The sequence below is a fragment of the Tachypleus tridentatus genome, chromosome 1 (assembly GCF_004210375.1).
Source record: "Tachypleus tridentatus isolate NWPU-2018 chromosome 1, ASM421037v1, whole genome shotgun sequence".
Taxonomy (NCBI): domain Eukaryota; kingdom Metazoa; phylum Arthropoda; class Merostomata; order Xiphosura; family Limulidae; genus Tachypleus; species Tachypleus tridentatus.
The window spans coordinates 133,931,409-133,955,938 of NC_134825.1; the positions used below are offsets into that span (position 1 = coordinate 133,931,409).

Sequence of the window (24,530 nt, forward strand, 5' to 3'; positions counted from 1 at the left end):
AAACATGTCAATTTTCATGGTCATTTCAGATGCTCTCTTACAGTCATCCATGTTTACAATAATATGCTGAAGCATCAATTTTCTGTATTTCAATTCTATACATTGTATAATTCCATTATCTAGTGGCTGTATAACTGATGTTGTACATGGAGGTAGAAAGACTAAAGGAACATTTGAAAGTTGAACTTTAGGGTAACAACTTGCATTATCTAGGAAAAGTTGAATATTCCTATTTTGTTGTTCCATTCTTTTGTTTACTTTGTTCAAAAATTCCTCAAATATAGCACTTGTTATCCACACTTTATTATTCGTTTTCCATTCCACAGGAAGTTGATTCTTCCTCAAATTTTTGAAACAGTCTGAGTTTTCACTTTTACCCATGGTTTCCCTAGTTTTCCATTGACAAATGTGACCAAAGTACAGTCAGTCATTCCTTCAAATAGCGACCTCCAGAATTAATGACAGCAAAAAAAGTAACAGAACATATTTAATCAATACTTACTGAAACAAAATGTCCAAGAATTTATTAATATTTAAACAAATTATTAATTAAACAAGAATTTATTAATATTTAATCAAAAACCTTTTTTCTGCCTTACTTAGGTTCTAATCCTACTTGATGATAGATGAAGTAGGTGAAAGATAGTTTTTCGTCTGTGTTACACAGGTTTCGCGACATAGAGGGCCTTTTATAAGAGAAATTCTAAGATAATGCCATAAATTATTTATATTTCCAATTTGTACAGGTTTTTGCCCTATGCAGTATCCGACTTAAAAAGGTTTTACTGTACAATTAGGTACAATAAAGAATAGTAGCAATAATAAAAAAAAATTGCTCATGTTCACCACTTAACTTACAATTTACTTGGTAGGAATATTAGTTAGTCATGGTTAAAAAGACAATAAAACAATAAAAGTTAAGTATAAACAGATGTATATTGTTATGAGGTTAAAACTATTTAGGATAAATGAATGTAGTTTAATGTTAATTTGAAGTCATTTTCAAAATCAAGTAAAGGTAATTAAGATTTATTTTGCTTTTTGTTTTTGGTGGATATGAGATGAGTCAAATTGAACAACTATATATGAAATTAAGGTAGAGAAAATAACAGATAAATATTAAGTTGCACTGAAAAACATCTGATTTTTTTTTTTTAAATAGTGTGCAAGTGAAATTTGAAATTTTTCAGATGAAGAAAGTATTTTTGATTTTAAAATGATCACTTTGCAGTTGGAGCAGTAAACAGTTTGACTGCTTTTATTTATGGTGAAATTTTTAGTGAGAAGACTTCATTAAATATTCTAATATTTTGTGTACAAATAACTCTTAATGCTTACTTAAGCTTATTAAATTTTGTAAGATACACAAAATGTATTAGAAGTTATAGCATGGAAACTATAAAGTTTGGGATAAGTTTTAGGGTTAAATTTTTCAGTTGTTTTCTTCATCTCTATAGTTTTATGTTGTATTAAATTATTCTGAAAGAGTAAATTATATTCTATTCTTACACTTCCCTAAAAGTGTGAAGAATTCATTAGTATATTTGGAATGTAAACTGCACAGAAATAATTAATTTATTCATTTGAAGGAATGATTTATATGGTGTATCTTGTTTCATGTTGTCTACATATAAATATGTATGTCATTAACTATTTGTTTTAATTGCTAGAAATAATCTTATTGAATATTAATATTTTATTCTTTTAATGGGTGTATGTATGACTGTAGAAGATTATTCTCAAGTGGCTAGTGATTTCACGTCCAAGATTCCTCGAATAACCTTTATCGAGAATAAGACAGGCCTCTTTTGTAATATCAGTTTGTATAATGATAGTGCATACCAGACTTCACAACTTTTGGCAGATTATTGCAGCATTGATCCAAGAGTAAAAATTCTTGGAGTAGTTATCCGCAAATGGGCCAAGGTAATATCAAACTTGTTTTATTATTTTGGAATACATTTAGCATTTATTTTTGCCCATGATATCAAATTTCTGTTTAAAAAATTTTCAACATTAATCTGTAGCAGTTTTGTACACGACACGTGTAACTTATTACTCGTCTTTCATCTGTGTTATTTAACTTCATTTTTGCTATTTGTTTTATTTATGTTGTAAAGTTTTTGATGTTCTTTACAATAAATTTCTTTAAACATTAAAATTGTCCATCTGTATGTCTTTTATTAAACATTTAGCAAATTACATCATGTAATGTACAGAAAAAATCTTGTAATGTTACTAAACTGTCCTAAATGTTAAAACCTTGCTTTTCAGTAAAAATTATACTCTGTATATCAAGCACTAAATTCATGCTTCATAATGCGTATATACCATATTTTTAGTGAAGCTGAATGATACGTATATTTCAAAGTAACTAAAAATTTAACAATAACTGCATGTTTCTGTTTATTAATTTTTGTGAATAATTCCTATGTTTTCTTGTATGTATTTTATGGAATTTTTGGTTATATTACCATACTTATATATTTTTAATTCACTTTTATGTAAAGTTTCTTCCTTTTAGGTATCTTGCTTAATAGCATTTGCAGCAACTTACTGTTATTACATTACTGTATTGATAGCTTTATTTCAAGTAGTATGGTAATGTATTTCTTGTAGTAGCTTCTCCTGGTTTAATACAAAATAAAAGACTTGAAAAAGTTACATTGTATTTAGTTTGAAGGAAATTCCTGATCATTCGACAGTTTATTGCTGCTATTATGTCAAATGGCACATGACCATTCCCTCTAGAGAATGATAGTCATACTGCAAAATTGTTAAGTGATACAAATCTGATGAGCAAAATAATGAAGAAGGGAGTTTTCAGTGATGTCGAGAAAACCCACTTGTAGAGAAAAATATATACTCTTCAAAAAAAGAAACGCAAAAGGCAAAATTTGAGACACATTGTTAACAAGTTTATTCCGGGTAGTTCTGTATGACATGTGAAACTTTGCACATTCACTGCTGAACATCCAAAGTCTGCAAAGGTGAAGTCCACGCTCACTAGTTGAAGTTTAACGTCACTCAACGTCAATAACAAGTATGCCCCCCATGAGCATCAATAACTGCTTGGCATCTCCTGCCCATGGAAACAATGAGATGGCAAATCACATACTGTGGAATGGCTGTCCACTCAGCCTGCAAAGCTGCTGCAAGCTGAGGTAGAGTCTGCGGTTGAGGTTGTTGCCATTGCAGACGTTGGTCCAACTTGTCCCACAGATGTTCAATGGGGTTTAAATCTGGTGATCTGGAGGGCCAGGGAAGAACGTTGATGTTGAGGTGTCTCAAGAATACAGTGGTGAGTCGGACTGTGTGAGGACGGGCGTTATCATGTTGAAAAAACATCGTTGACGTTCACCATGATGGGGTTGCACATGGGGCCTAAGAATCTCGTCGACGTATCGTTGAGCCGTAAGGTTCCCTTGAATGTGCAAAAGGTCTGTTCTGGCATTGTAGGCGATGGCAGCTCACATCATGATGCTGCCACCATCAAATCTGTCAACTTCCTGCACACAGTTTGCTGCACAACGTTCACCTCAGCGACGGTAAACACGGGTCCTTCCATCCTGCCTACGAAGCATAAAATGTGATTCATTGCTGAACCAAACATGCCATATCCGATGTGCCCGAGTCCACTGCAGCCATGCTTGACGATGTTGCTGGGTGAAGATGACGCCTCTGACTGGACGTTGAGGTCGGATTCCTGCATCTCATAGACAGTTGCGTACGGTCTGATCGGAAATCCTACGCAGCCCTGGTATGGTTGAGGCAGTAGACGTTGCAGTGGTGGTCCTATCCTGAAGGTGACGTAACCGGATGTAGCGATTTTGTGCAGGCGTGGTCACACGAGGTCTGCCAGTTTGTGGACGGTCAAGAATTGATCCATGTTGGTGACGATTCCATAGCCTTGTGATGGTGCTTGGGTGGACATTCACAGCTCTGGCAACATCTGATTGAGATTCGCCTGCTTCCAAGCGACCAATGGCGTTGTTGCATTGTGCTTCAATCAGTCTTGGCTTAACACTGAGCTATGGAAACCGAGAACCCGTCACTTTTATAGGGATTTTGCACATGTTGAACTTGCAGAACATGCAGATCTCTCAAACAAATTTATTGGGCACGGATGCGTTTTGGCGAAAAATCCAATGTTTTCCTCCATTTTCAAAGTTCACAACTTTTATTGTCATTTTGGTCTGACAATCAGTACCTTAACACGTGTAACATTATATACTCTGAGCTTGTAACGTTATCACATATATTTCTCTTTAAAATAAAAAAATATCCCTTTTGCGTTTCTTGTTTTGAAGAGTATATATATGTAAAACCGGCTCATTTAGGTTGAGAAAATTTTACAATGACCGAAAAAGGCCGAAACGCTCCTCTACATAAAAAAATTTTCTCAACCTAAACGGGCCATTTTTACAAGGAAGCTTTCAGTTTTCATTGTGCAAATGAAAATTTTTCTAGCAAAATGTTTAGGAAAGCATTCTTCTCTGAAACTACACCTCAAACTGATTTGGAGTAAAAACCTTCATCCACAAAATGATGTCTATCGTTTCTAACAAAATTTCTCTAATCTAAATATCTGAAACCAAATTGGGCATCACTGTAACATAAACAAGGATTTGAAGCTGAGAGAGGTTGCAACTCAAAGTTTTAGAGGCTTAGAATGATATCTCAAAGTGAGTTACTGTTTTTCTTAAAGATGTGGAACAAACTGGATCAAAATAAATCCATTTGACTACAAATTGTACAGCAAACTGAAGTGATTTTTACACACTTAACAAACAGGACAGCCTCTGAATTCAGACAAAAAAGAATGTTGTACAAGTATTCTGGTTGAATACCCTTATCGAAGAACTGCAGTACAGAAAAATGCAGGCTATTGATAAAGACGTTCAACTGAATTATTAGAAAGTAAGGTTTTATTTCATACAGGTCAGTGATCATCCAAATTAAAAAGTTTGTTTGATCAATAAAGCTAGTGATTTCAGAACATCAAATTTAATACTTCTGTTTGTTTAACAATAACTACAACATGTTTCTAGATGTGATTGATGTACTTACCTTTCTATTTTATTTGTATATTTTGTTTTCAGATTTGTGAGATAGATGATGCCTCAAAAGGAACTCTTCCTGCACATTCTTTTCCACTGATGTTGATATATTATTTACAACAGTGCAAACCTCCAGTACTTCCAGTGCTACATGAACTATGTATGGTAGGTTTCACATGGTGATAAAGATGCTAACTTAAAATGTAATTTTCGTTACAAGTTTTATGTAACTTTTGTTAATGTTATTTTTTATAATTTTTTTACTAAAATGTTCATCCTGCATTAACTTCAATAACTGTACATCAATTTTATATAGCTACTTGTCTAATAAGTTTTTTACATCATTAGAATAAAATAAAACTTAAAAATGCTAAATGATTTAAGCTAGTATTGATGGATTTAGGTAAAATTTGGAAAGTTCTTGGCTAGGATTAACTTATGTCATGAGATTTAGCTATTAAAAAGTTCTAACAATGGGATGAATATTTCTGCTCATTTGTGTAAATATTTCATGTCAGACAGTGTCTTTCCATTTTTAATTATTTTGAATGTGTTAGAAATATTTATAAAAATATGAGTTGAATAACAGCATAAAAAACAACATGTTATGTAATGATATGCAATATACAGTTGTGGAGAAGCTTACAATAATAATAATAATAAAAGGAAAAAGAAGCATATCACAGAATAAGGTACAAATTCAGTGAATGAACTAGTTAAGAATGTTAATCCAAATATTGTATACCAAATATTATTAAGAAGATATTAAGTATTAACATTTTTAAAAATAGTTAGTATTTCTGATAAAAACTGGTTTCCAAATAAGTAGTAAATAGTTAGACCCACTTATAATGGTATATTTGCCCAGGAAATAGAGATTAATTCTGAATCTGATTCCTTAACCAAGTTTCCTAGTCTGTGTGTGTGGAATAACAATATTGAACTCATCTGACAGATATTAATACAGTTTTTTTATTACAAAGCAACCTAAAAAAAGGAAAATGCAATGCATAATAAAAGTTGTTTCTCCTATAGTAGGTTTATCTCTTCATCTATCTTTCTTGAGATCAACGGCCTTTAAACTTAACACACTCTTGAAGTGAATTTACTTGATCTCTGTACTAGTAAAGCATGTCTTAATTCAACAGCTGAATTCTGTTTCATTGTCCATTCAGCTGAGGACATTAGAGTTCTAATCCTCTTCACTCAGATGCTATACGTTACTGTAGTATCAATTGGACAAAGTAGCTGTTACTTACAGCAGAGAGTGAAGAAGCAAAGCAATTACAATTTCAGCAACTTTCTGTATCGCATGTTTATGTTAGAATTGCCTGCATATCAAATAAATGAACAAAAAATTAATTCATATATTACTAAAGCAGTGAGAAAATAAGATATGCCTTCATATCACAATAGTAACATAAGGAAATTTATGAGTTTTTAATTAGGGAAAAAAACTATTATCCTATATTAAAAAACTACATACTTTTGACAGTGTATACTTATATTTTGGTAGATAGCAGTGAAGTATTTGGTGTTTTTGGTCCTTGTAGTAGTTCTGAAGTGATGTTAAGTATATTTGCATGTATTGCACCAGAACTATCTCATAATTAAATAAATAAATTTATTTCTGTACATATTTTACAGTTCTTTCTGTTACAGGACCTATTCATACTTTTGTTTATTAATAAGTGTCTAGATTTAGTTGACATTTAAGAGGTTTGCAGTGTTAGTGCCTATTTATAAAAAAATTATGGGTATAAGCAAAGATGAGAAATTTCTGTGGGTCATATACTTTTGCTATGTAGGGTGCTTAGGTAATTTTTGAAATCAGTGTTAATCAGAAGAAAGCTGTTAAGATTTTTTGTTTGTGAAAATCAAATGTAATTTATTACCATTTTGCAAAATTATTTAAATGGAATAAAAGTTTACTTTGTTATCAATTAGAAAAATTTTAAAAGTGATTACTGAAATTGGAATGGGTTACATCGACAAAATAATAACATTTTTCATATTGTCTAAAATTTGCCTTCATTGCATTAAACACATTTAACAGTTGTATCTTTCGTGTTTTACTACATCGTGGTTGCAGATGTATAACAAAACTATTTAAGTACTTTAGTTTGCACTAAAATTTAAACATAGCTGATTATCATCATTGAAATTGGTAAGAAGGTTTGTAGCATTTGTACTGTAAGAAATAATAGTCATGTTCTGTCTTACACCATGTTAGTTAAAATTGTACATGAATTGTATATTGTTTAATCATGATAATTTGCAATATCTGTTAATATCTTGAATGGTTACTTTAACTCTATGGAATGTAAATATGAATAAAGATGTGAGTATGTTTATATACACTATAAAGATAAGTTTCAGGTTTAATTTTGGTTTTATTTAAGATACTATAGATTGTTTAAATGAGTAAAATAAAACTTAGACATAGTGCTGCTCATAATTTAATATTATCATTTACTTAGTGAGCTTACATTTATTGCTGGTGTGAATGGTCTATTTGATTAAAGATATTTTTGCCATGGAAATGTGAACAATGTTTTGTGTTCAAAACTGAATGGTATTGTGACTGTAGGACTAAACCTTTTAGTGAGTGAAAGATTTAATAAGTGAAACATTTATTTCATAAATAAATTATGTTATACAATACTTGCCTAAACTTGTAAAAGAAAAATCACTAGATGAATTAAGTGCATGAAAAAGGAATATTGGAGTATATGCCCACTGATTTGTTGTTATGAAAATGTCAACTTTTGAAATATGTTCTGATGATTCTTTCTACATATTAAAATTGTAGCAATTGTTTTCTAATAAGCCGGTTAGCAAATTAAAATAATAAGCTAATCAAAAAATAACAGGATAAAACATATGAAGTGCTTCTTAAAGCCAGTAGAGAGCTACTGCATTTGATTGAGATGCTGCTGATAATATTCCAGACAACCTGTTATTAAATTTATTATTTGATTTGAAGGAAAGTTGAAATCAGAACTGAAGGTAAGTCCAACTTATGCTAGGATTAAATTACAAAAGTAAAGGAGATTGTAATTCTTAAGTCCAAAACCAATTCCACACATTATCTTACCATTTCTCACAGGAAACTTTCTGGACTTATACTACCCTCTGTTGATGCATATTTTCCCTTACCACTAGCCTTGATACACCCACTTTGGTGTACCTTCATATATATTAATGTGAGATGTCTGCATAAAAACATGCAAATGATTATGCTGCATCCCTCCATAGACTTTTTTGGACAGCGTAAAGAAGTAGCAAAAATGAAAACAAAAAATAATTTACAGTGTTCAAATTCAAACTTAAGAATACAATTTCAAATGGCCTGAAACTGAGTTAATTTATAATTTAAATTTAGAAGTTAATTAAATGTCTATGTATCCAATTTATGATAATTGCCAACAAGATTGATACAAGTTTCTTTCTTAATACAAAAATGTTTTAGTATACAAACAATAATACAACTTAGAATAATAGTTATTGCTGAAAATTAACTATATACAAAAGTTTTACATACAATTTTGAATCTTCTTTCTGGTCCAGTACTTCTTTAATGTCTTATCAAGAGTTCGTGATGAATGAGTTAATTTTGAGTTGATGTAGGTACAATTCAATTAATTGAGAGCTAGCTAGCTCAACATTTTTTTTGGTTTTAGCTTATCACTCATCGAGATTTTCACTTTTGAAGTTATATAACTTCATAATAATGCTAATGTCCAATATGAACCTGCTGAAATTAAACTGTTTGTAATAATCAAAATTTATAAAAACATGCCTGGTTAGAATCTGACTTGATTGATTGATAAGCATGAACCACAACTGTAGATCATGAGGTTCATAGTATACCAACTCTAGTAAGCCAGTATGAAATATTAATACTGTCTCTTGATGCATCATATTAATTGTACTTAAATGCATGAGGAGAGTTTCAGGAAGTTTCAGCTTGTGCATCAATATTGATGACACACTAGTGTTTACATATGCAGATAGATTGTTGATTTTTACACTTGAAAATCTACAACTTAATTAAATAGATGGGAAATTCACAATACAGATTTAACAGTACAAGTTTTGTAAATTGTTAAATATAAATTTAACTTAACATAGGTATATAATAGTACATATGTAATATTTCCCTCCTTAGATAATTTAAAATTGGCATTAGATAATTTTAACTAAGATAACAATGAAAAAAGTACATTAAATATAACACATTATCAAAGAATTATACAACTTCAATAATCATTACAGTATATAACACAATCAGTACAAATAACCTTATGATTATAAAATTATATGGTACATGAAAGTGCATCAGTATGAATGTTATCAACCCCTTTGATCTGAGTTATTTTCAAATCATACTTTTGTAATGATAAGCTCCAATTTAAGTCTTCTATTTTTGCCATTCATTTGGTTCAAAAACATGAACAGATTATAATTAATGTGAATGTTAGGTTGTTGTAATGCACATACGTACACATTGAAGTGTTCTAAAGCTAACACTAAACTCAGTGTTTCTTTTTCCATGGTAGAATAATTATGCTGGTGATATTTAAACTTTTCTAGGAAAATAGCAAACAGGGTGTTTAATACCTTTATCATCTGATTGTAATAGAATAGTACCAGACCAAAATTGCTGTCATTGACAATTAATGCAAAATGCTTATCAGAGTCAAATGCCATGAATACAGTGTTAAGTGCACATTAAATATTTGATATTTTCAAATGCAGGTGGACATGCTCAGCTCACTTGAACTTTTTATTTTTTTTCACTGAGTTTGTTAATGGTACAGTACTGTCTGTAATTTTTTTACAAAACTCTAAAACTAGTTATTCTCAAAAATCTCATTAAATATTTCTTGTTGGGAAGAGTTGGATAATTCACAATACAATCAACTGTGGCTTGAATAACAATTACTCATCTCCAATATTTTCAGATTTTTAGGTAATTGTCATCATTATCAGAAGAACACTAAATTGCTAGATATTGTTGGATAAATCTTGGATGTGAGAGTTTAAACATATTGACATGATGCAGCTGGGTATTCTTTTGATGATTAGGTGTTTTTACAGCATATTCCATGTCATTAACTTTTCAAACAACTCATTGGGACCATGATACCTAGTTTTGAGTGGCTGTTCCATAGTAAGTAAACAATACTAAAATCATGTCACCAGGATAGAACTTACTTGTGGTTATAAATGTTTTTCATTGTAGCTTGGGTTGACTTCAAGTTTCCAAGGCTAATTCACAAGCTGATAAAAGTGTGAATCCAAGCTTGGAAACAATATAATAAGTGCTTTTTTTTTATCTTCCAACCATTGTTCCTTTAGCAACTTCAAAGAACCATGTACTCAATAACTAAACACCAACTCAAATGAGCTAAACCCTAATGACTCCTGAACTGACTGTAGAACAGCAAATAATAAATTAACTCCTTCAACCTGGTCATTCTCATTATCAAGATAATTAATCCAAATCATATTTTTCAAGGTAGAATGGAATCTCCCAATAATAGCACCTTGTGATTACGAATGTTACACATTAGATTCGATCTGTTTTACTCAGACCTGATAAACAATCCTAACCTAACTTCTGATTAGACTGAATTTCTTAGGGAAAGCCAACTAAAGTAAGGAAATTAATTAAAGCATAGGAAATTGTTTGGGTTGAAACGTTTCTCAAATAGGATAGCTTCAGAAAATCAAGTGGATGCATACATGATAGTCAACAAATATTGGACTCTTGATCAAGTTTTTGGTAAAAGCCCAACACAATCAATAATCACTTGAATGAAGGGTTCTTCAAAAGCTGGAATAGGTCTCAAAGAAGAAAGGAATTTTCTGATTAGATTTTCCAACCAACTAATAGGTACAACAAGTTTTTTAAAAGTAAGGAATATCTTGCCTAATTTTTGGACACAAGAAATGTCTCATAATTTTATCACATATCTTGTTGACACCTAAATGACCTCTCATAGATAATTCGTGAGCACCTCAATGTTTTGTAATGATATGCTTTGGGAAGAACAATTTGATAAGCTACCACCCAGTTCTCTGAAGCTGGTGTATCTGGTGGTCTCCATTTCTTCATAAGTACTATTTTTGAAAAAATAACCACTTGGAATGCTCTCCAGTTCATCTTTTGGAACTGCATATTTAAGTAGTGAAGAGATCTGCAGATCCTATTTTTACCTAGTATTCAGTTTACTTCTAGCAAACAGACATTTACCAGGGTAACCAGATCCCTCATATCCATCATTGTCACTCGCTGAGGAATTACCAGTAGGACAACACACTTTTGAAGGCCGTGGCCATCCGTGTTTCCTTGGGTCATATCATCACTGTTTGTTCTCTCTACCTGTCACCTGGAAAAACATATGATCAATCAGACCTTGATGCTCTCATTAAACAGTTGCTGTCTCCCTTTCTAATCCTGGAGGACTTTAATGGACATCATCCCCTCTGGGGAAGTGCTGTTATTGATAGGGGTCACTCTGTAGAGCATATGCTCTCTGATCACAATCTTTCTCTTTTCAATACTGGTTCTTCCATTTATTTTCATGCACCTAGTCAGTCCTTTACTGCTATTGATCTCTTGGTTTGCTCTGCCTCATTATTTTCCCATTTTTCATGGAGGGTTGACAATAATCCACAAGGCAGTGATCATTTTCCTATACTTTTGAGAGAGACTGGACCACTTTCACTGCTCTCGAAGAACTTGATCCTGCCATCAAGAGACTACTGTGTGGCAGCAGTAACTGACTGTATTATACAAGCAGCTGCTTAATGTATTCCTAAAACCTTGACACATTTTCCACTATATCCTCATTTGTGGTAGAATCTTGCCTGTCACATGGCATGGAAGACTCAAAAACAGGCCTGGGATACTTTCCATAGATATTCCACACTCTCAAGCCGCATCACATTCCAGTGGGCCCGTGCACATGCTAGGTGTAAGACATCAAAACCAGAAGGAATCTTGGATTAAGTTCACAACTGGCATATCTTCTACCACCAGTTCCAAAGTCATATCGGACAAGGTTCAAAAGGTCAGTGGGCACTACAATTCTGTCCCCCTCTCGATCTTACTCTCTGATGGCCAAAAAGTAGCTGATATCCAGAGCATCTCCGATACTGTAGGTGAAAGCTTTTGCCAGGTATCTAGCACTTTTGCTTGTTCTTCCACCTTCTTGGCCATCAAGACTCGGGCAGAGGGTTCACCTCTTTCCTTTCGAACTGACTGTCTCTTTGACTATAATCATTCCTTTACACTGGTGGAACTGAAAATGGCCCTTCATCGGTCTGGCAGCACATCTGTTGGACCAGACGATATACACTATGACATGCTGAGCTATCTATCTCCTGCTTCTCTTGATATTCTTCTAATTGTTTTTAACTGGATCTGGTAGGAGAATGTTTTTCCTAATGCCTGGCACCAGGCTATTATCTTACTTTTCTCTAAGCCTGGGAAAGATCCCAAGGCTCCTTAAAACTACCATTCAGTAACTTTGACGAGCTGACTCTGTAAGTCCTTTAACAAGATGGTTAATACTCGTCTTGTTTGGTTCCTCGAATTAAACAACCTCCTCTCGCCCACCCAGTGTGGGTTTCGACGACAGCACTCCACCATGGCTACCTGATTCGACTTGAAATGTCAATCAGAGAAGCCTTTCTCAAACAACAACATATTGTATCAATATTTTTTGACATTGAGAAGGCTTATGACACAACATGGAGGTATGGCATTTTGTGAGACCTCCATATTTATGGGTTACGTGGCCATTTACCCATTTCCTTTAAAAGTTTTTTAATGGACAGGAAATTCCAAGTTAGTGTCGGTTCGACACTTTCCCGTACTTTTCTACAGGAACTTGGAGTCCCTCAGGGCTGTGTTTTGAGTAGCACACCTTTCAGTATGAAGATTAATGCCATCACTGAACAACTCCTCACTGTTGCAAACAGGCTTTATATCGACGACTTTCACATCTAGTATTGGTTGTCGAACATGAGATATATTGAGCGGCAACTACAAATTGCCCTCGATTGTGTACTGAAGTGGACCACGGCAAGCTGCTTTAATTTCTCTCTCTCTAAAACTGTTTGCATGCACTTTTGCCACCAATGGGGTATTCAACCTGATCCTGAACTTTGTATTGGTAAAGTTTTGCTGCCTGTGGTCCCTGAGACCAAGTTCTTGGAGCTTATCTTTGACTGTAAGCTGACCTTTTTACCATACATTAAGCAGCTATGGGTCAAATGTGCAAGAGCACTGAACATTCTCTGTGTCCTCTCTTCCACCACTTGGGTAGTGGATCGATGTTCTATGTTAAAGATATATCATGCTCTTATTCGATCGAAACCCGACTTGGATCACTGGCCTATCGCTCTGCCTGACCCTCGGCCTTAAAGATGCTGGACCCCATTCATCATCAAGGACTTTGGCTTTGCACTTCCCCAGTTCAGAGCTTATACGTAGAATCTCATGAACCTTCTTTGCACCTTCACCATTTGCAACTGTTTTTACTATATTATTCAAAACTGTTCCTTACCAAAACATCCCAGTGCAATTGTCTGTCCTTGGACAACATTGCAGTATCCACTGGTCAGCCCATCTCACCATGGCTTATTACAGTCCCCAAATGTGATCTTTCTTTAAGTCATCTGAGAAAAGCAGATACTCCCGATTGGAAGTACAGTCTTTTATTCACTGAACATCTTTCGAACAATCTTTTCATTCCAATTTATATGGATGGTTCCAAATCAGGTGACTCTTTGGGCTCTGCCATGGTTTGTTGCAGTTCAGTGGTTGTGTGCAGAATCCTCTCTGCAGCTTCTGTGTTCACTCTTGCCCTGGATCATATTGAAGCTAAGCAGTACTCCAACTTCACTATTTATACTGACTTGCTTAGTTCTCTACTGGCCCTGGAATTGCTTAATGTTGGTTCACAACCTGTTCTCGCTGATATTCAAAACCGACTAGCCCATTTCTCATTGACATCTACTTCTATCCAGTTTTTCTGGATACCAGGCCATGTTGGTATTTGTGGGAATGAGCTTGCAGACACAGCAGCTAAATCTATCTGCTTTGGCACTATCACAACTGTGCCTATTCCATACATGGGCTATGGTCCTGTATTCAAGGCTCGGCTTTGTGCCAGCTGGCAGTCGACTTGGAGTGAGCAACGAGAAAACAAGCTTTCCCCAATGAAACCCTATATTGGACTTTGGTCGTCTTGTTTCCATAAGGATCGGAAGGAGGAAGTTGTTCTAACTAGACTACGCATTTGTCACAGTTTTTTAACTCATCGTTTTCTTTTATCTCGAACTGATGCACCAGTATCTAGTCTATGTAACACTCAAATTACTATAAACCACATTTTACTTACTTTCCATCATTACGACTCTCAATAATGGCACCATTTTAACACTGTTTGGTCCCAAGGTTTGTCCGTAACATTAGACAGTGTTATTGGTGATGGTTAAACTGTCCACCTTGATAAAGTTTTTAGTTTTTTAAAGGCCATTAATCTTTTTAATGTCATTTAAGTGTTTTAAATTTATACATTAAACCTTTTTTAATATGGTTCCCTTTTAAGAATCACAATCTCTAGTTCAATTTGAAAAGCAGAAAATGGCCATAACATTAAATAACTCGACACCAGGACTGGAAAGGCCAACTTCAGGTGACTAACGCTGCTGTTTTAACTATCCGTTTATGACATTGACATTTGAGTGATTAGTGAGTAGTATTGCTTTGTAGCAACTTAATCATCTTTCAAATACCCTGTAAGAGGTGGGTCAATAACGTTTTTGGTTGGTTATCCATTTGAGCTACTCTTTAGTCATCTTGGTAAGTTATTACAATTTTGCTGCATATCTTTTAAAACTTTTATTACTTTACCTTTTGAAAATGGCCATAATGACATATAACCCGGAACCAAGAGTGGGAAGGCCAACTTCAGGTGACTGATGGTGGTGACCTGTTAGTCTTCCTGGCAGGTTGTGATAATTACCATTATGCTACAGAAAGTCCATTACAACTTCTCTTACTGTAGTTTCTCTCTTAACATTGTAGACTGGATGTCAACATTGGTTTTATGCTATTTATGTTTTTAAATGCTGTTTTGTTTTACCTTCATTTCCTTTTATGAATTTTACTACATTTACTTTACTTTTGCCTTTTTACCTGACGTTTGGTGCAGATAACCAAGATGCTCTGGGCCATAAAACACTAAATCAACCAACCAATAGGACAGTCATTCACAAGTTACCCATCAGATCAAAAGAATGTCTAAGACCAGTCTGTTACATTCTCTTAATATGTTTTTGTCTCAATTTCTTAGCCTGTGCTCGAGTCACAGTGAACAAAGGAAACACATCAGGATTCTCCAAGGAGATGATGACATGATGAGCAAATTAAATTTGAGTTGATGTAGGTACAATTCACTTAACTGAGATCTAGCTAATTCTACATTCTTTGGCATTAGCTTATCACTCATTGAGATTTTCACTACTGACATTATATAACCTCTTCATAAAAATACTAATGCCTAATATGAATCCACTGAAATTAAACAATTTTTAATGTTCGAAATTCATAAACATTCCTGGTCAAATATCTGAAGTTCCCAATTAATAAGCATTAATCACAGTTATAGCTTCTGTATACCAACTGTGAGATTCTAGAAAGTTCAGTCTACACAGCAGTACTGATGATACACTCATGTTTATATACACGTTTATTCTTACACTCGAGAATCTTTAATTAGTGAATAGGAGGGAATTTCACGATACAGATTTAACAGTATAAGTTATGTACATTTCTAAATGTAAACTTAATTTAATGTCAGTATTGAGATAGATATATAATAGCAAATTTGTCACATTTGTTAAACACATTCATTCCAACTAACATTTAAAATGCATTCTAATGCAGAAAAAAGTGTCTAAAATCCACCAGAGAATGTTTTGTACTTTCCAGCTTTCGGGGTTATGTACAACCTCCATTCTGATTTGACTTATATTGCCATTTTGCTCTCATTGTTTTTCCTATTTTTAATTTTTATGTTTATGCTTATGCTTTTCGTGATTTTTTTCAGAATATGAAATATTTTGAAGATTACACAGAGAATTCTACATTTTTAGTTGAAAGTGATAACAAATGATATTCTGGTAGTAGAGGTGTTATATTCATCTGTATGGTTTATATGATGATCTGATTGGTCTTGAACATTCAATCCTGTCCTTGCCAGAGATTACCTTAGGAAAGTTAAAACTGACTAAAGTAACCAATTGCACTTAAGGTAGCACACATTAAAGGATAAAAAAAAATTAATCTGGTTTGTTCTTATGTAAGTAGTTACATGTCAGCAGTAATTCCTCAGGAACTGAAAGGATACATTTTCAAGTATTTGTATTGCTCAAAATATCTTTGGTATAACATACTTTTGTAGTTGCTGTCATTGAAGCTAATGCATTCATGTGCCACTAAAAAAAAAAAAGGGGAAGTCTTAACAAGGTATTCTTTGGCTGTAATTTTTGATAAATACATTGCATAAAGATGGTCCCAGTCTTTATCAAGGATGTGAAGAGGAACAAATGTTACTTTATCATCTGAACCTATCATAACCCAAATTTAAAAAAAAAACTCAAACAGATAAAACTGCATCAAATAAATGAATAACCACCTGAATCATTTGCTTTTGTTAGAGCAGCAGACAGATGATTGCATACATGTATTCTATATCTGTGATCATTATTGCCTCCATTCTGTCACTTTTTTTTATTTAACTCTGTATAACTTGTCTCTCTTTTATACACTGATAGTTGTAATACATTGCTGAAGACACACACTCATATGAACAAGTAAAGGAATTCTGATTCAGAAAAACTTATCTTCTTTCAGTGACTCCTCTGTATAACTGTCAGACATGATGTATACACACACACACACACACCATCTACACCAGTTTAATTGCCTAGCTTTCCTCCATATGGTATCAAAAAATTTCTTAAGGTTTTTATTTCTTTGGATTAGACTTGAAATATAAAATCTAAATTTATTGCAGTTATTTTGTTATTCTGATTTAAATTGTAACCAAATATTGGTTTGTTTGTTGTTGTTTTTTCTCAAGCTGACATGATTGGTTTAGTGATGAAGGTCAGAATTATCAAATGATGTTAACATTTGTTTGTATTTTAGTCTGTTCCTAACAGACATGATTATTTGCTATGTATAGGATTTTCTCAGATGCAGAACAGGACATTCTGTTCCAATACCACTAATTTATTTTTTAGCCTGTTTTTCTCTATCAGAAACAAATTCTGGGCAAAGCATATTTGTTTTATTAATGAAACATTCATCTTAAATTGCATATAAGCTTCCTTTGAATGTTTTCTGAATGAAATTGGACACTGCTTGCTTATATAAAGTTGCAACTGACTGGATGTACTATATGGATTCCTTCTACAGTCTGTGAACTGGAACACATGCAGAAAATAGTGATATAATATTTGAACACCTCATTATGAATGGATATCTCAGGATATCTTGTTCAGTCACCCCTTCTCAATTCTTGAAATGTATTGCTGATTATGAGAATTTTATAAGTTTCCATTCATTAACATCCTTTTTTTGCTCAGTGTACTGAATTATACCATTACCAGAACATTTTAAGATCTCTGAATAGTGAATTCTAGCTTTATATCTGGAGAAATTGTACAGAATGACCTGCTGTTCTGTTTTGGATAGCCAAGAGAGCCATCTAGAAGTTTTTCTTTGGTACACTTTTGTGTTTAGTCTGGAAATTTATTGTATTTTCAAGGTACCAAGATACATAGCTCAAGTATTTAATGCTTTGTAAATTCTCTAAACTTAGATTGGAGATCCTGTACTGCTTGAAGATGTGATTTCTAATCACATCTATCAGTGGCTAACAGAGTTTTGAGTATCTGAACTAGCTAAATAATGACTGCTTAATACTTGCATATTTCAGATTTTACTTGAAAGAAAGCACTGAAAGTCTGCTAATCTTCTAGGAGATCGTTAATCAAGATTAAACGGTTTTTGTTGGTATCCTGAGATGTCTTTCAATCCTTATCTGTGAAAAACTTTATTAGTTTTGAGTACTGCAGCATACTTGATAGCAGGAGTAATTTTACAGAAGGCATCCCATTCCATTTATTGTATATGTTCTGAGCAATGAGAAATCCCTTGAATGACCTCCCAGAACTGTGTATGCTGCTGATTGTTGAACAGTCTACATAGTCATAGTTCTCTATAGCACTAAGTGTAATGTTTTCTCTTCTGAAATAATCAAGCAAAGGAGTTTCCCCATGAGCTGTGCTGCAAGTTTTATTTTGAAATGCTGCACTTCAGTGTAGCTTACAAATACTAATGATTTGTTCATGGCAGTAGTCAGTTATTTGGTATTGTGTATTTAATGCTTAGTTGTGATCTGAAGCAAGTTTCTTTCTGGCCATTATGAACTGAGTAATATAGGATCTGAAATTATGGTTTATTTACTTTGATACTAAAGTGTTTTATATATCCATCCTAACATTTTCCACCATCACTTTGAGGTCTGACCAATCTTCTGCCTGATTATGCTAATGCTCACATGACATTATATTGGATATTAACCCTCCCTTACTTTTACACTGAGTAGAAGCAAGAAAAATGTGACAAGTTTCTTTGACAATTGAGTTTTTGATCACACTAACCTTCGTTCTTCAGAACTGCAGAACCTATCTTCCAATACAAACTCTACTTTTTTTAAGGGATTTCTCTATGTCCTTTGCCACTGTTTTAATGATATCAACTTTATAATGTGCTTAATGATTTCATCTGGTGTTAAATCAGCAGAAGGCACCATTATAGGTACATTTTTACATTCCAAATAACTGAAACTTATCCCATCTCCATTGCTCTTTTGTAAACATATGCTGACTTGATTATTATTTGTTGCATTACCACCCAACAAATGGTTTGTGATCTTTTACTTTATAAAATGTTAAACGTAACCATCTTTCAACATAGGCCCCCAAAATTTCATTTGCTTTTTCATTATTGCACATACACTTCCAGTCATACTTTGTGATAAGTTACTTTTGCTCCAAACACTTGGAATTCTGATTCCAGGTCTGCAACTGGAAAGAAAACATCAACCTTGAGATGAAGCTGCAGCTGCCAAAAAGTTGGAAACTCTTATTTTGTATTTTGTTATGGCTTTGCTGACTCCATATAACACAGGGAAAATATTCCAAGGATGGAGGCATTCTTGGCTGGATGTATGAGCAGGAATTTAAATCAGAAGAACAACTACTAGTAGTTTGAACATCACCTGCTTTCAAGTGCAAGGTGACCTTCTGTAGGTTGGTTTTACAATGTATATTGTTTATAAGAGTGGTTATTTGTATGACGAAGAATTCAGTATTTTTGTGATAATATCATTCCCAATCTCTGCTTCTTCCAAGGCTTTTCTTCCATTTTAAGTTGTAGTATTTCTTTTTTATATTTTCTGCCTCACAGATAATGCAGTGCTTAAATCACCATCACATTTTTCATGTGACTTCCCAGAAACTGAAATTATTCTCCCTGCATGATCTCATTGTATTTCAGTCAGACTTCAATGTGAAAAAAGGAAGAAACAAACAGTCACTTGTGAGTTTGTTTAAACATATTGATTTAGCAAATATAATTAAACCCGTAAAACTACAGTTAATACAGTAACCAGTTATTAAAACAACCAGTAAGTAAAACACTAATTAAAATAAAGCAATAAATTGATCAGTTCAGTAACTTTTATTTACTTTTTTTTTTTTTTAAATAGAATAGTAACAAACTTATGATTAGTGTAATTAATTTGGTATGGTAAAATGCAATACCAATTTTTTTTTTTATCTTTTAATAGTTATGTAGATGTGGAGCATGGAAATCTACATTTTTTTCATCATAATATTGAAAACACCTTTATTTGATTGTTTGACCTTGAAAAAATTGGATTATACACTAATATTACTTTTGTACCATACTTACAAGAGGAGGTACCAGTACCAAAGAGGAATTGTCATCATGTTCAAAGATGGCTCACTCTGACATTCCATGCACTGAATGGTGAAGTTTATCCAAGTTTTTATATACTTCTCCTTGTGTTTCTTAACTATACATGGTTACTTTAATCAGTTTTGACTGCTTTACTTGAGTCTGTGCCAGGCACTGGATTACTTGTATCTTTTACATAAAAAGTGAACCAAATGTGAACTTGCCTTTTTGGGTACAGTAGGAGCATCACTCATCAGCCAGTAGCAAGCATCATCTGTGAAGGTAATGAGTAAAGATCAAGATTGCATTGTTGGACATGTGCATCTATTTTTCCATTTAGTGTACTTCCTGTTTAGGCTTGCACTGTTTCCATGCTGTTGATGAAATTGACTTAATACTTTGTAAAGTTCTGATATGTATGATAACATTTGTTTATTATAAAGAGCCAACTTTTCTGTAAGAGTTAAAAAAACAAAACAGTAATGATTATCAGAACTCAGCACCTGTAGATTCTACATCAAAAATAAAATGTTCTCTCCTTTTGTGTTTTCAGTGCAAATGAAACTAATCTTCAGCTACATGAAGCTGCAATCAGTTATGTTTGAACACAGGTCTTCATGTTTTAAAAGTTTTCTTCATCATCATCAAATATTTCACAGTTGACATTAATAACACTTGCAATATTTCTCAATAATGCAGCAACAGCTAATATCATCCTTTGAGTTACTCTCACATTCATTTAGCACAACTTCAATTAGCTCTTATGAGTGTTAACTCACATATTATTCCTTAAATTACATTAGCAAATAAAAAACTTTTTAAACATAAATTTTCAGGTAGCAACATAAAATCAACCTCTTCCTGCAGAGAAAAACACAAGTTCTTGTTTATTTATACAAAGGTTTTTCCATCTTATCTCATGCTCTTTTTGCAATCAGAGAAGCCAAAGGAAAAAAATAGTAATATTTGATTATATAACAAAAGTCTGAATAACTACCTCCAGTCTAAACAGTTTGTCATTCACATACAATTTTGCAAACTGGAAAGGTATCAACAAGATATGTTTCTATTTTTTGGGAGCATGCATCATTGGAGGTTCTGCAGAACAAGATCACTGATAGCTGAAGTAATGTAGGGCTAAGCCTTTTTGTCTAAGTGTGTATGGATGAGCTCTGTGTAACTTGGAAACTGATTTCTTGTCATTTAGATTATTGGAAGTAAGACTCATCACTATTCCAAATAAGCATTGAAGATACTTAATACTGGAAATATTGATATGATGGAAAATTTCCTAGACTGTCCACAAACATTTAAGCACATATCTCCAGCAAAAAATCTGGAAAAGTTAATTTTTCTACAAAATAAATTGAAGTTGCAATTTCAAAGACTTTATTTATAGTGAAAGTGAACATTTTATATTCAATAACAAGAGAAATCTCTTAATTTCTACTTATATATGAGACAGATAAATCAATAATTATTATTCATGTAAGATAAATTGCTTCATATCATTAGTGCCTAGATGGATCATTTTATAAAAAGTGATGTTGAAAACTGTCAGAAACTAGGTAAAAATAATGAATGCTCACTTACAACTTAGCTTGCTACAAAGGTGCCAGTGTATGTTTATGGGTTTGTGAATGTGAAGTTACTAACTGAAAAGAAACTTTCAAGAAGGAAGAGAAGAAAAAAAGAAATTTACTGTCTACGTGGCAACTAACTTAAAGTAAAAACAGTTCTCAAACATTTGTGTAAATTGCCTCTTATATATGGATTGGAACCTGCTCTGGATAGATCTGATGCTGATCATCAGAATTCGACAGTTACTTGAAGTAGCAGAAAAGCACACTTTAAAGTTTGGCAAAGCTGTGAGATTAAAGGAAAATGTTTAATTAATCCCTTTTACCTATTTGATATCAAAGTTTCAGTTTTCAACTTTCAAGAAGATTTGACAGTTTATACTGTCTTCTATGGAAACTGGGCCAAGAAGATTGAACTTCCACAGTTTTAAGAAGTGACCAGAAAAATCCTCCAACTGTTTCATGAACAGGCATCAGGAGAGTGTAGTTTTTGTGTACACACACACACACACACACACACAACAATTATAGAAAATCCAACAGAAAAAGTTTCAAAATTGAAAAAATCATTTTTAACTGTGAATGATGCAGATATAAAGATGCTGCCTCTGTCTCTTGCTGCAAGCAATTGATGAAAGGCAGAAAAAGTAAACAAACAGCAGAAATGGAATATACGAAATCACTGACCTAAAAGAAAGGCTGAAATCAATGTGAATATTCTAATAAATCTGAGAGCACAGATCAGTATCTTTACATCTAAATTCAGTGTCTTGTATCATCTAGTTAAAGAGAAGTAGATGAGACTCAAGACCTTAGAGAAAGAAAAAATATCATGATGAAAATATCCATTGCCACAAAATGTTTGAGGCATTGACTCCAAATCTCCAGGAAATTTAAATACCTATGGAGCTATATGACTGAAATTCCATTTTTCTTTCATGTCTGTTTCTATAACAATGTTTTGCCCAGGAAAAAAAAGGCATTTTATCTCACCATACCTGTCTTCCTCTTTGTATTTTTATTCTGTAGCATTTCATTTATTTTTAACTTGCTAATACTTACTGTATTATATTTGTTTGTTTTTATTAATAAAAAAATAGTTATCGACACTGTTGATTTCAATATTATTAATTATAACAGACCTTGGAAAGAATCATTTAATTTCTAGTGCAGCTTTTGAAAAGAAAAAAATATTTTAATGTATAATATTCATACCACCTTAAATTTTAAATTCCCCAATTATTATGTTTTTATTTCTGTTGCTAACAACATAAAACTACTGAAACTAGCTTCTAAATTTTATTTCTGCAATTAGCATTTTTTTCTCTGTCCTTACACTGAATATTATTTCTTTTGTTACATCTGTAGCAAATTTTTGTGTCTTTCCACATATGCACTCAAATCTCTAGTTGCAAAGCTCAAGTATCTGTGTGTCTGATTTATTCTCGAAACTTTCAAACTTCAGAGTGTTCTCACGTGTGCTTTTGACACCAAAGTAGTTTATATAAGAACTAACAACAGTTTAGATTTGTTTTTGACGAATAGGAAGACATGTTGCTGATAAATAATAATACAAATGTATAATATTAATCAAATACAAAAAAGTAATTATGTTTTTACATCTTACAACAGTCAGTGTAACAGATCAAACAGTACAGTTAGTCATTTGTTTTCTAAAATAATAAGAGATTTTAGCAGTAATAAAGATTAATTGCATTATTACTGATTAAAATTTTGTTGAATATTTTTCCTGTGACAGCTTTGAGACACTTTAACCAATAGTCATTGACTCATCCACAAGCAGTTTGCTGAATAAAAGGATTTATTAGCAAAATGTGTTTAAATATCTTAACAGGGGAAAATTGTTATATATATAGTACTTAAATGTTAAGTTGTCATTACAAAAATGTCAGTTAAATAGCTGTATTGTATAGTTATTTCTGTAGTAAGAAAAAAGTTATTTGTTTATAAACTGCTAAGTTTATGTGAGTTTCTTAACAAAATAGATGAAGGTCCTATTTTATAAATAGTCCAGTTTCTTTAAGTTACAAAACAGTATAGTTTTAAAGTTTCTGATAACATTTAGAATGTATTTAAACCCACTTATAATAATCACTACAAGCGATAAGAATTTATAATAGCATTAATATTGTTATACAATTTTTTTATCCACATGGTATTCTAACTTTGAAACATTACTGAGAAGTTTCTGCTTAAATATTGTAAAATGTACATAAATTGCTGCAGTCAAAATACTCGGACAAAATGTAGTTTATCTTGTAATGAAGATATAACTCTCAATGGAGAATAATATTTGGTGATAAACAAATTGTGTTTAAACTTTTTTAATTATAGTTATTGATTTCAGTAAGAATTTTTCTTTTTAAGAATAAGAGCGAGTGGGTAATTATATAATGCACATTTAGAAATGAAGCAAAATATGAAATATGTTTAAAGGTACCAAGGATAGGAATCTCATAATTGGTATGATTGAACAGGTTAAAGACTATAAGAAGAAAAATATCTGCCTATTACAGTATAACATTGTAACAAAAATTATTTTTATTTTGTTCTTGAATGCCTTAGGAAGAAAAATATATACAAGTAATGTAATTGAGCAATGCAAATTTGCATTTCAGTTTTAAAGGCTATCACAGATTAATAAATCTTGAAAAACATTAAGATTAATTTTTAAAATAATTTATATATTTAATTAAGTATCAGTTTATAATTGTCTATCTCATTTCTATCTTACTCTGATTAATCCCTAGAAAGAACAGCTTACAATTTACATTGTAAAACTTTTATTCTTTA

At 32.6% G+C, this 24,530-nt stretch overlaps 1 protein-coding gene across 3 annotated transcripts in view; it reads left to right on the forward strand.

Annotated features, from left to right (window-relative positions):
* LOC143224752 (terminal uridylyltransferase 7-like) overlaps positions 1-24,530 on the forward strand; it is a 151,415-nt gene that overhangs the window by 49,538 nt on the left and 77,347 nt on the right. For all 3 annotated transcript variants that reach the window (XR_013013431.1, XR_013013432.1, XM_076453026.1), the window contains exons 7-8: positions 1,730-1,926; positions 5,103-5,225. Coding sequence is in view for 1 of the 3 variants with exons in the window: in XM_076453026.1 (XP_076309141.1) it covers positions 1,730-1,926; positions 5,103-5,225 (320 nt within the window). In the remaining 2 variants the exon portion in view is untranslated. The remainder of the gene's footprint in view (positions 1-1,729; positions 1,927-5,102; positions 5,226-24,530) is intronic.